Source organism: Labeo rohita, chromosome 23, assembly GCF_022985175.1.
Source record: "Labeo rohita strain BAU-BD-2019 chromosome 23, IGBB_LRoh.1.0, whole genome shotgun sequence".
NCBI lineage: Eukaryota > Metazoa > Chordata > Actinopteri > Cypriniformes > Cyprinidae > Labeo > Labeo rohita.
Window position 1 is genome coordinate 2,252,590 of NC_066891.1, and position 13,077 is coordinate 2,265,666.

Genomic DNA, 13,077 nt, shown 5'->3' on the forward strand with positions numbered 1-13,077 from the left:
ACATTATTAATTTCCTCATTTTCTTCATGTAAAATTTTTTAAATAATATTTTTTAGTTCATTCTTTTGATTTTGTTTTAAAATCTGACCCGTTTTCATGAGATTCACTCAGTTATTCTATAGTTACTACTAACTCTAACCTTTTTATTTGAGAAAAATTCAACATGTCATCAACTTCCTGTCCAGATCAGATTCATTTAGCGTCCAGTGGACAGAGTGTCGCTCTGGAAGTTCGTGACATGCCGAATAAAAATCACGCTGCACTGGGATCAGATTAATGACTAGAGCTACAGGGAGACTGATGACTACTGCTGACTGATGCTACCGTCAACAATCCATAAATCATACCTGGAAGCAGACGGATCTGAAAATCTAGATTCTGTAAATCAAAACAGTTGAGTCGGACAAAAGAAAGAAAGATACAGAAAGCAAGAGAGAGGAGAAAGACATCAAATGCAGTGTGAAGATGTCACTAAGGCAGACCTGAATTAAAGCTGAAGTGTCATTTCTGTGCCTCTAGAGGCACCAAGTGGAACTGCAACCGCAATTTATGTTCCACAGCGTTGCTATGCAGTTGCTAAGGCAGCCTGAATAGTTGCCAAGACATTTTGGATGGTTGCTAGAACATTCTGCTTGCTGTTGGGTTTTATGCAGTTACCAGGATGTTCTGGGTGGTTGCTAGGGTGTTGCAAGAATGTTGTGGTTGCCTGCCATGCCACTCCTATGTGGCAGCCAAGATGTCCTGCAAGATTTTTTTGTGTGCATGTTGGATCGTTGCCAAGGTGTTGCTGTGTGACTGGCAAGGGTGTTTTTAGAATGTTGCTACAGTATGCATATATTGTAATGTTCTGGATGGTTGCCAGGGTGTTGCTATGCAGTTCTAAGGCGATTGCTGGACTTCTCCAACTGGTTAATGTGGCACTTCTATGTGGCTGCCAAAGTGTTCTGAGCAGTTTTTAGTGGTGTTGCTAGAGTATGTGGTTGCTATAATGCTCTGGATGGTTGCTAGGGCGTTGCTACGTGATTACCAAGTTGTCTTGAGTGTTTTCAGAATGTTGCTACAGTATGTGGATGCTATTATATTCTGGAAGGTTGTCAGGGTGTTGCCATGCGATTGCCAAAGTGTTTTGAGCATTTTTAGAATGTTGCTACAGTATGTGGTTGCTATTATGCTCTAGGTGGTTGTCAGGGTGTTGCTATGGGATTACCATGTTTGTTCTGAGTGTTTTTTTAGCATGTTGCTAGAGTATGTAGATGCTATAATGTTCTGGATGGTTGTCAGGGTGTTGCTATATAATTGTCAAGGTGTTCTGAGTGTTTTTAACATATTACTACAGTATGTGGATGCTGTAATATTCTGGACGGTTGCCAAGATGTTGCTGTGTGATTGCCAAATTGTTTTGATAATTTTTAGCATTTGCTACAATGTGTTTTTTCTATAACGTTCTGGATGGTTGCTAATGTCATTAACAACGGCCCTACACTGTGAGCTAATGTGGTTCAAACGACAGAGATGCGACCGCGTTCGGGAAACAGTCGTGACTAGCTAGTTAGTTTCCACAACAATGCATCATACTATGGAGGTTAATCAGCAAGTTACGTCGTTGTACGGAAAACGCACCCCTGGACGGTTGCTAAGATGTTGCTGTGTGATTGGCAAGTTGTTTTTAAGTGTTTTAGCACGTTGCTACAGTGTTTGGATGCTGTAATATTGTGGATGGTTGCCAAGGTGTTGCTATGTGATTGCCAAGATGTTTTGAGTACGTGTGTGTTTTTTTAGCATGTTGCTACAATATGTGGTTGCTATAAAGCTTTCATCGCTAGGGTGTTGTTAGGTAGTCCTGAGGTGAGTTCCCTGAGTGGTTACTGTGGCATTTCTTTGTAGTTGTCAAGGTGTTCTGAGCAGTTTTTAGTGGTGTTGCTATAGTATGTGGTTGCTATAATGTTCTGGATAGTTGTCAGAGTGTTGCTATATGATTGCCAAGTTGTTTTGAGTGTTTTTAGCATGGTGCTACACTATGTTGATGCTATAATATTTTGGATAATTGCCAAGGTGTTGCTTTGTGATTTCCAAGGTGTTTTGAGTGTTTTTTTAACATGCTGCCACAATATGTGAATGCTATAACAATTTGGTTGCTAGGGTGTTGCTAGGCAGTTTGAGGTGAGTAATTATTGTGGAATTTTGATGTGGTTGTCAAGGTGTTCTGTGCAGTTTTTAGTGTGTTGCTACAATAAGTGGTTGCTGTAATGCTCTGGACGATTGCCAGAGTGTTGCTATGCAGTTTTAATGGATGGTTGCTAGGGTGTTGCTATGTGATTCTAAGGCAAGTTTTTGGAGTGGGTAATGCTGCACTTCTACGCAGCTTCCAAGGTGTTCAGTAAGCATGCTTCTACAGTATGTGATTGCTATAATGTTCTGAATGGTTGCCAAAGTGCTGCTATGCAGTTGCCAAGGCGTTCCAAGTGTTTTTAGGGTGTAGCTATGTGGTTGATACGGTGTTCAAGATGGTTTCCGGATTGTTGTTCTGTGACTGCCAAGACTTTTTTTTACAATTTTTTTGCTACAGTATTTAGTTTCTATAATTTTGACACTGTTAGTGTGCTCTGAATGGTTGCTAAGGTGTTACTTCGCATTTCTGGAGCAACTGTTAGATTGCTCTTAGTGGTTACTTTCTGAATGGTTGTCAGAGTGGTTGCTAGGGTATTATGTGGCTGCCAAGAATCTTTTTTGTGTGTTGCACTTCAGTGTTCTGAAGGGTCACTAAGGTGTTGCTATGCAATTCTGAGGCAACTGTTAGAGAACTTTGCTTGGTTACTGTGTTCTGGATCATTGCTAGATTGTTCCTATGCAGTCTAAGGTGACTGTTAGAATGTTGTGGGTGGTTGTTACGGTGTTGCTACATGGTTGCTTGGGTTCTGATTGACTGCAAATGCACTGCAGGCAGTTGTTTGGACTTTAGATTAGACTTATAGCAGCTCTGCACATTCAAATGGAACATGACAAAACATAGTAACCTCAAAAACATACACTTCAGCTTTAATGTGAAAGCCCAGCGTCAGGACAGATATCCTGCAGATCTGCGAGTCTGTAAGACTCCATGAAGATGAAGATGAAAAGATTGTGTGTGAAAGCTTAGTTCCTCTACACTGTAATGAACAAAGGAGCGTTTTGTTTTGCAAGCGCCAGGCCGGCTGGGTAATACACACACACACACACACAAGAGCACTGTGTGTATGCGCTGACAACCAATGAGTCATTGTGAACTTGCAGCTCCTGAGGGATTTCTACTATTCAATTCAAAGTGAGAGGCCAAGAACACTGTGATGTACACTAACGGCCCCGCTGCTTTGCTGTGGCAGTAATAAACCTCACTACTCAAGAGGGCAAGAGACCCATTAAACCTGATGTGTTGTTATTCTTTACAAGCCAGATATAAACATGTCAAATGACTAATTAACTTTAACTAACTTGCTCAGCAAAATGTTTCTTGTCCCCGAAACAGTTTAAGGAAGCACATGCGCCTCACCTCCTGCAGCAGATCCGCCTGCTCGATGGCTTTCAGGACATTCTTCTTCGACGTCTCCTGAGCCTCGCCTCCCAGCAGGAACTCGTCCAAGATGAAATACGCCTTCTCGAAGTTAAAGATGATATCCAGCTCGCAGACCTGAGTTTTAGAAGATCAATCACTGTTATCTACAACTGCTTTAGTTTTTGGAGGCAACTAGTAACCTCAGTTTATTTTCTGCCACTTGACTCACGCTGCCGAAATATTTGTCGAGCAGCTCAACGTAGCGGTGGATGATCTCCAGTGTGATCAGTTCATTGTCCTGGTCCTCAATGGCACAGCAGAAATACAGACTGGCATATCTGCAAAATAAACACAATGTTTGTTTTAGTGTACTGTTGCTAATTCAAACAGATTTGAATTAGTTTCGAAACTGTTATTCTGAGTGGTTACCAAGATATTGCTATGCATGGTTTGCAGCTTGGTACGTGGTTGCTAAAATGTTCTGGATTGGTACCAAAGTGTTCAGAGTTGTTTTTAGTGTGTTGATACAGTATGTGTTTATTATAATATTCCAGATGGTTGTCAAGGTGTTGCTATGCAGTTGTCAAGATGTTTTGAGTGTTTTTAGGGTGCCGCTACAGTATGTGTTTGTTATAATGTGTTAGATGATTGCCAAAGCTAGGTGGCTGTCAATGTGTTTTGAAGATTTTTAGTGTGCTGATACACTGTGTTTGTTGTAATATTCCAGATTGTTGCCAAGGTGTTGCTAGGTGGTTGTCAAGGTGTCCTGAATATTTTTAGTGAGCTGATACACTTGCTGCGTCCGAAATCGCATACTGCTTAAGTAGGCACTACATTTAAATATGAACGTACTACCCGACCGTTAAAAAGTACGTTCTATATAGTATGAATGTGGGTAGTATGAATGGAATTCGGACGCGTACTACATCCGCCATATTGATGTTGTCACGTGTCATGCATCGTCACAACAGCGCGAAAATTTAAAGAGACTCCACTGCACGAACACCGGCACCGGCAATGTTCGGCATTTTAACGTTGATTGGACAGACAGCTCAGAGAAGGCGTTGGTCAGCTGCTCGCAGATCACGCCTTCGTACACAGCTTCTAGATTATTTATCAAATAACGTTTCGATTTACAATATCATCCGTTTATTTAGATTGTGTTAAACAAGTGTAATTTAATCACAATAAACAACGTTTTTTACACTTGAAATGAGCCACGTCTCTCACGTTCCGCCATTTTTCGAATATGACGCCTCCTCTCCCGGAGCCTCATGGGATATGAAAGTGTCCATGATATGCGTACTACAGAATTCGGGCGGAAGCAGTAGGTCATCCGGGTACTTCTCGCCTACTGAATTTCGAATACTATGAATTCGGACATACTACTCGCCTCGCATACTGTTTTTCGCGTACTATATAGTAGGGAAGTATGCGATTTCGGACGCAGCTACTGTGTTTGTTATAATATCCCAGGTGGTTATCAAGGTCCTTTGAGTGTTTTTACCGTGTTAATACAGTATGTGGTTGTCATAATATTCCAAACGGTTGCCAAGGCATTGCTAGGTGGTTGTCAAGGTGTTTCGAGTGTTTTTAGGCTGTTGCTACGGTATGTGTTTGTTATAATATGCCAGATGGTTGCCAAGGCGCTGCTAGGTGGTTGTTAAGGTATCTTGAATATTTTTAGTGAGCTGATACACTGTGTTTGTTATAATATTCCAGATGGTTGCCAAGGTGTTTTGAGTGTTTTTAAGGTGTTGCTGCAGTATGTGTTTGTCATAATATTTCAGGTGGTTGCCAAGATGTTGCTACGTAGTTGTCAATGTGTTTTGAGTGTTTTTAGGGTGTTGCTGCAGTATGCAGTTGTTATGCTATTCCAGATTGCCAAGGTGTTGCTAGGTGGTTGTCAAGGTGTCCTGAGTGGTTTTTAGTTTGTTGCTAAAGTACATAGCTGCTAAAATGTTTTGAACGGTTACCAAAGTGTTGCTACACAGTTTCCAAGGTGTTCTGAATGCTTTATAGTGTACTGCTACAGTACGTTTTTGTTAGAATATTCCGTATGGTTGCCAAGGTGTTGCTATGCAGCAGTCAAGGTGTTCTGGGTGTTTTTAATGTGTTCTTACAGTATGTTTTTGTTATAATGTTCTGGATGGTTGCCAAGGTGTTGCTACGCAGTCGTTAAGGCATTCTGGGTGGTTTTTAGCACTTTACTGTATGTTTTTTTATTTTTTTTAATAATATTCTGGATGGTTACCAAGGTGTTTCTATGTGGTTGTAAAGGTTTTTGGCATGGTTTGTAGTGTGTTGCTACACTACATGTTTGTTAAAATGTTATGGATGGTTACCAAAGTGTTCTGAGTGGTTTTTAGGGTGTTGCTAAGAGTACATGTTTATTATAACATTCCAGGTGGTTGAGTGTTTTTTTTTTGTTTGTTTGTTTTAAGTGTTGCTACAGTATGTTTTTGTTATAATGTTCTGGATGGTTGTCAAGGTGTTGTCATGCAGTTGCCAGGTGTTTTGAGTGGTTTTGTGTGTGTTGTTACAGTATGCATTTCTTATAACATTCTGAACGGTTGCCAAGGTGTTGCTATTCAGGTGTCATGGCATCCTGGGTGATTTTTACGATGTTACTACAGTATGTGTTTGTTATAATATTCCAGATGGTTGCCAAGGTGTTATGCAATTGTCAAGGTGTCTTCAGGGGTTTTTAGTTAGTTGCCACAGTATGTTTGTTTGTTTTTGTTGTAGTGTTCTGGATGGTTGCCAAGGTGTTGCCATGCAGTCATCAGTCATGTTTTGACGTTTAAACGTGTTGCTATAGTATATGTTTCTTATAATATTCTCGATGGTTACCAAGGTGTTGCTATGCGGCTGGAAAGGTGCTTTAAGTGCTTTTAAATATGTTGCTACAGTATGTTTCAGTTGAGTTAAATGCATACAGTTAAACAAAAATAAAAATGAGAAATGTTGCCTTGACAGCTAGCTAAAATAAAGCCATTTTATATGTAATATACAGTGTATAAAGTACAGCATTTTAATCATAGAAATGAGATGCATAAAAAAATGTAAATGTATGGTATAAAAAGTAGCATTTAGTATTTCTATAACTGCATGTATACATACGTTAGAAACTCAGTCTGACTTTGAGATAACAGATTGTTTGTTGTATAAATGTATAACAAAATGCACTGTACACATTCTTTTTCAAAGTGACTACTTCTATTTCAGGCAGAGCAGGAAAACAAAATTAAATAGCTGTGGAGAATGTCAAAAAAACAACAACGACGCTTTATTGATTAGAACAGGAGTGATATTACTGTTGACGGAGTGCAACATGTTTCTCTGTACCTCCTGAGGAAACTGCTTTCAGATCGACTTCTAAGGCACCATAATGTCACATCTAATGATCTAGAACAAATTCAAGTGAGCCTTAGATTAAACCAAGCAAATATTTAGGGACTACAAGGACTTTTTTTTAAGGAGAAATGAAGTCGTACGTTAAAAATGTGATTTGGCATTTGTGAATTAGTCTACACTTTTCAACTGCTCCATCAAACAGCATTATTATTCTATTATTATTCTTTCCACCGACCACCAAACCACACACATATACACACGCAGATTATCTTAATTTGCAGATTATCATCAAATAAATCCTCCAGTTCTGTCTGATCAGCCATGTGTGTGTGTGTGGTTTAATACTATTAATGTATACTCTTTTTCCAGCCGACACTTCATTAATCTTCATTCTCTCAGACGGACCTCTGGCCAGTGTAGAGCTGCTGAACGAGCGTTTTTCTCTGCGATAATGTGCTGCTGTGATCAGCAGACGGGAGGGTTGTTCATTTAGTCTTCTGGACAGTCGCCTTTTACTGCGTTTGTGTGTGAGACACACAGAGAATGACAATGAATTCAGCAAATACAACTTCTGTCTGAAATTCTGTGATATGAATATGCACGAGTATGCATATGCCTGCAAATGCGCATATATAATATCAGGTTTACCTACTACTAGCTATACATCAAAATAATAGTGAGAAAAGGTAAAATAAAATAAAATAAAAATATGCACATAGAGAATGTAATAAAATAAAGACTCAGATGGAGTGAACAAGTAACAAAATAAAATAAAAAAATGAGAACACAAATAAAGTGAATGTCTTAATAAAGTAAAAAAAAAAAAATATATGCAAATGGAGTGATTCAAATAAATGTAGAAAAATATGCCAATAGAGTGAACGAGTAATGAAATAAACATACGTAAACAAGGAATAACAATAAAATCTACAATAAAATGTAAAAAATGCAATAATGCAATGCAATAAAAATGCATATGAAGTTAACAAGAAAAATTAATAAAATAAAATAAATATGCAAATGATGTAAATGTAATCAAATAAAAATATTTAAGTTGAGTGGACATGTAATAAAATGTAATTTTAAAGAAATTGCAAATGGGGTGACTAAAATTAAATCATAAGCCAAAAGAAAAATTATAAAATACTATAAAATATATGCAAATTAAGTTAACAAGTAATCACAATAAAACAAAATAAAAATATTCAAATAGAGTACATGTAATAAAAATATGAAAAATGCAAAAAAAGTGAAAATGCAATAAAATTTAAAAAAATTCAAATGAAGTGAACAAGAACAAGTAAAAAACTAAAATATGTAAATTATGTAAATGTAATCGAATAAAAATCTTTAAGTTAAATGAATGAGTAATAAAACGTAATATACTTTTTTTTTAATCTACAAATGGGATAACGAAAATTAAAAATCAAAATAAGCCAATAAAAATATAATGAAATACTCTAAACATATGTTCATTAAGTTAATAAGTAACAATAAAACAAAATAAAAATATTCAAATAGAGTACATGTAACTAAATGCAATAAAATATGAAGAAAAAAAATCTGAAAATGCAAAAGGAGTGACTGCAATAAAAATGCAAATGAAGTGAACAAGAACAAGTAATAAAATTAAATACAAAAATAAGCAAATGATGTAAATGTAATTAAATAAGAATCTTTACGTTGAGTGAATGAGTAATAAAATGTAATAAAATAAAACAAAATCTGCAAATGGGGTGATTAAAATTAAATTAAATAAGCCAATGGAAATATAATAACATACTATAGAAATATGCAAATTAAGTTAACATGTAATAACAATCAAACATAATAAAATATCCAAATAAGAGTGCATGCAATAAAATATATGAAAAAATAAAAAATGCAAAAGGAGTGAATGCATTCAAATAAAAAAAAATTGCAAATGAAGTGAACAAGTAATAAAAGAAAATACAAAAATATGCAAATGATGTAAATGTTATTAAATCAAAAAATATTCAACTTGAGCGAAGAAGTAATAAAATGTAATGAAATAAACAAATATGCAAATAACAAAAAGATATAATAAAATGATATATATGCCAATTAAGTTCACAAGTATAACAATAAAACAATAAAATATTCAAATAGAATAGGCCTATGTGTAATACAACACCATAAAAAATATGAAAAGGCAAACAGAGTGAATGTAATAAAATTATTATTAAAATGGGTGGCTAAAAAAAGTATGTAAATGGAGGAAACAAGCAATAAAATATAAATTTGCAAATGGAGTTTTTTCAAAGAAGCCAAAAACCTCAAACATTTATCAAAACTAGTGTACATCAAGTACAATCACACAAACTAATATACTGTATAAACATGTACACACTGACTGTCAGAAGCTGCATAAACCTGCCAGAATGGAACATTTTGTAATACTGTACAACATGCATCAGAATAAGTACAGACAGACGTTTCATCCAAACACACACACAGACACGAGTCCTCCACGCTGCTGCTTAGCAATGCTAATGCTCAGTTTGGACTGAGTTGACAGAGACAGACTGTAAGGCTTTTAAGAGCGGGCGGCCGGGGTCAGAGGTCAAACGAGGCGAGCTGTGAGAGAATCAATCTGGAACAGAACCAAAGCCTGAAGAACCAGAGGAACCGCTGCAAATACAAGGTCACGTTCATTATTACAACCCACAGTCTGTTCATTTGTCTAGACTGCTTTAGTCTCTCTGTCTGCTGCAGTTCTAGTTTAGTGCGGTTTACTGGCATTACAAAGAAATACATCTGTGCTGCTGAAGTGTCTGCAGGCTAAATAAAACAGTGCTAAGTGGGTAATTTACAAGATAATAATAATAATAATAATAAAAATACAGACTGCACAAATAATAAGATATAAAAAAATTAATTAAAAAATTTAATTAAATTTTTAAAAATATGCAAATTTGCAACAGAATACAAAATAAAATAAACTGTGCAAATGGAGTACATAAGTTATAAAAATAAAAAAAAATGCAAATTAAAGGAATGTAATACAATAAAAAAGAAAAATATGAAAGAGTCAACAAGTAAGAAAAATTACATAAAATAAAAATATTAAAAATAAGCAGATAGAGTGAACATAAAAATAGCTTGCAAATGGAGTGCATAAGTAAAACATTTTTTTTTAAAATATGCAAATAAATGAAAATAAAGATCAAATAACATATGCAAACTGAATTACTAATTAAAGCAAAAATGCTAATTCAAATTACAACAAATATGCAAATCAAGTAAACAAGTAACAAAAAAATAAAGAGTAAATGCAATAAGATTAAATGAAATTAAAAATATGCAAATAAAAACACTGAAAACAACAATTGTGAAAATGGAGTGTATGGGTAATAAAAAAATCAAATCAAATCAAATCAAATCAGATAAAATAAAGCAAATTCAATATAATAAAGAAAAATCTGATAGCGTGAACAACCAACAACAAAATAAGCTAACAAAAAATTAAAATAATAATTAATTGCAAATGGAGTGAATGTAATAAAATAAAAATAACATGCAAAAAAGTGCATTAGTAAAAAATGTAAATAAAAAATATGCAAATAAATGAAAAATAAAATAAAATATGCAAATTGAATCACTAATTGTTAACAAGTAACAAAAAACTTAAAAATAAAATAAATAAATAAAATAGAGTAAAAATATGAAAATGTAATAAATGTAATAAAATTATATAAAGCAAAAAAATATGCAAATGGACAAACTAAATACAACAAAATTGTGCAAATGGAGTGCATAAATAATAAAATTAAAATGCAAATTAAATTAATTTAATACAATAAAATACAGAAAACTCTGAAAGAGCGAACAACCAACAAAAAAACAGACTAACATAAAATAAAAATAATAAAAATATACTAATGTAACGGACGTAATAAAATAAAAATAACATGCAAATAAAGTGCATAAGTAAAAATGTTAAATACAAAAATATGCAAATAAAAAAAATAAAGATAAAACTAAATATGCAAAAGCTACAAAAAATGCTAATTAAATTAAAATACAAAATGAATATGCAACAAAAAATAAAATAAAAATATAAAAATGTTATAAATATGAAAATGGAGTAAACACAATAAAACTAAATTAAAAAGCAAACAGAGTAAAAAAAATTACAAAAAATTTAATTACTTAAAATATAAAATAAAAGTGCAAAACAGTTTGTCTACCCGGTTTTTAATAAATTCCAAAAACTGCATGTCTGGGAAAATCTCTACTGTGAAACTGATTCATAAAGCTCTAAGAAAGCTAAATGTTTTCTTTTAAGGAGTAGCCTTTGGGTGTGTGCTAATCTGTATTCTTCACAATTAAACTGTGGAAAAATAACAGTGTATGGTGCTGAGGCTCATTGTGCATTCCTGCTTTGACCCTGTAGTGTTCAAAGGAGAATCACGACTCGAATCCTCATGAAATAAAGAAGAGAACAAAGCGAACGTGAGGACAGACGCCCTTCAGCACACTCCAACAGAAGCAGAGCAAACGTGCGCCGCATACTCTACATTCACTCATCATACTCAATACAAATAACGACAGCACACAAACAATCAGCTCACGCTGCTCATTTCAGACGCACCATAAAACACAATAACAACATCATACACTGCTAAATCAATTATGCCATACAAATATGTTCATATTTGTATTCTGCTTGTTCTCAGAAGCAGTGGAACAAACACACACACACACAATCCAGCACAAACACACACAATAATGTCACGAAACACTAAAGAATTAAAGTTTAGTATGTGCATTGACCTGCAATACCACAGCAACCAGAACACTCAATACTGAATACTGAAAACAAACATAACACTTCAAATAAAACAGTGCTGAACCATGAAAATGTACTGTACTTTTTAAATATAAATAAAAAATTAAATTTTAATTATCATTCGTGCTATTTCATAGTGCATTAGCAAATGATAACAGACACTTTAACATTCGAAAATGCATTAGTAAATATTTAATTTAATCAAACAATACAGCATTTATTAACCTTTTGAGTTCATGTATTTCATTGTCGTGGTTGTGGCTCATATGATAATGTTACAAATGGATCAGAAACAGAATCTGTATTACAGTGATGATTAAAAAGAACTGAAATTGGGTGTGTTTCTGATTTGTTTATATGTTATTGCCAGCTACATTAACATATCAATTTTATCTTGCAATTCTGATGTTTTTCTCAGAATTGTGTGATATAAACTCGCAATTCTCAGAACATCAGTCTTTTTCCCCCCTTCAGAATTGGATTTTATAACTCGCGACTGCAACAGACCACAATGGAAACATAATAAAATACAAAAAAAATACGCAAATTAAGTACATGTACTAACAATAAAACAAAATAAAATATTCAAATAAGAGCACATATAATAAAACATATGAAATGCAAAAGGAGTAAATGCAATAAAAATTTTTAAAAAACGAAGTGAAGTAATAAAATAAAATACAAATATATGCAAATGATGTAAATGCAATAAAATAAAAGAAAATCTTCAAGTTGAGTGAACGAATAATGAAATGTAATTTTTTTAAATCTGCAAATGGGGTGACTAAAATTAATTCAGATAAATCAATGGAAATATAATAAAACACTATAAAATATGCAAATTAAGTTCACAAGTAATCACAATTAAAAAAATAAAATATTCAAATAGAGTACATGTAATAAAATACAATAAAATATATGAAAAATTTAAAATGCAAAATGAGTGAATGCAATAATTTTTAAAAATGCAAATGCAGTGAACAAGCAATAAAAATAAAATACAAAAATATAGTTTTGTATTTTATATGAGTTGCGAGTTCATATCTCACAATTCTGAAAAAAAGTCAGAATTGCGAGTTTGTATCACACAATTCTGTAAAAACAAAAAAAAAAAGGAAAAAAAGAAGACAGAATTGTGAGATATAACCTTCTCACAACTGCAAGTTTCTCTCTTGAAATTGTGACTTTTTTTTTCTCAGAATTTTGAATTTATTCTGACATTTTTTTCAGAATTGTGAGATAAAAAGTCACAATTAACTTTTTTACATTTTTTTATTCAACGGCGGAAACGGCTTCCATACTGGACTGATTCTCGTTGGGTGTCAGTGTTTTTATCATTCATCAGCTGGAAAAATCGTTCTAAAACTGATTCCAATGA

The 13,077-nt window shown here is 34.0% G+C and overlaps 1 protein-coding gene across 4 annotated transcripts in view; it reads right to left on the reverse strand.

The window, feature by feature from the left end:
• LOC127154791 (AP-1 complex subunit sigma-2-like) overlaps positions 1-13,077 on the reverse strand; it is a 29,520-nt gene that overhangs the window by 10,120 nt on the left and 6,323 nt on the right. For all 4 annotated transcript variants that reach the window (XR_007825513.1, XR_007825512.1, XM_051096605.1 and 1 more), the window contains exons 3-4: positions 3,759-3,867; positions 3,527-3,664 (exon numbers count right to left, since the gene is read on the reverse strand). Coding sequence is in view for 2 of the 4 variants with exons in the window: in XM_051096605.1 (XP_050952562.1) it covers positions 3,527-3,664; positions 3,759-3,867 (247 nt within the window). In the remaining 2 variants the exon portion in view is untranslated. The remainder of the gene's footprint in view (positions 1-3,526; positions 3,665-3,758; positions 3,868-13,077) is intronic.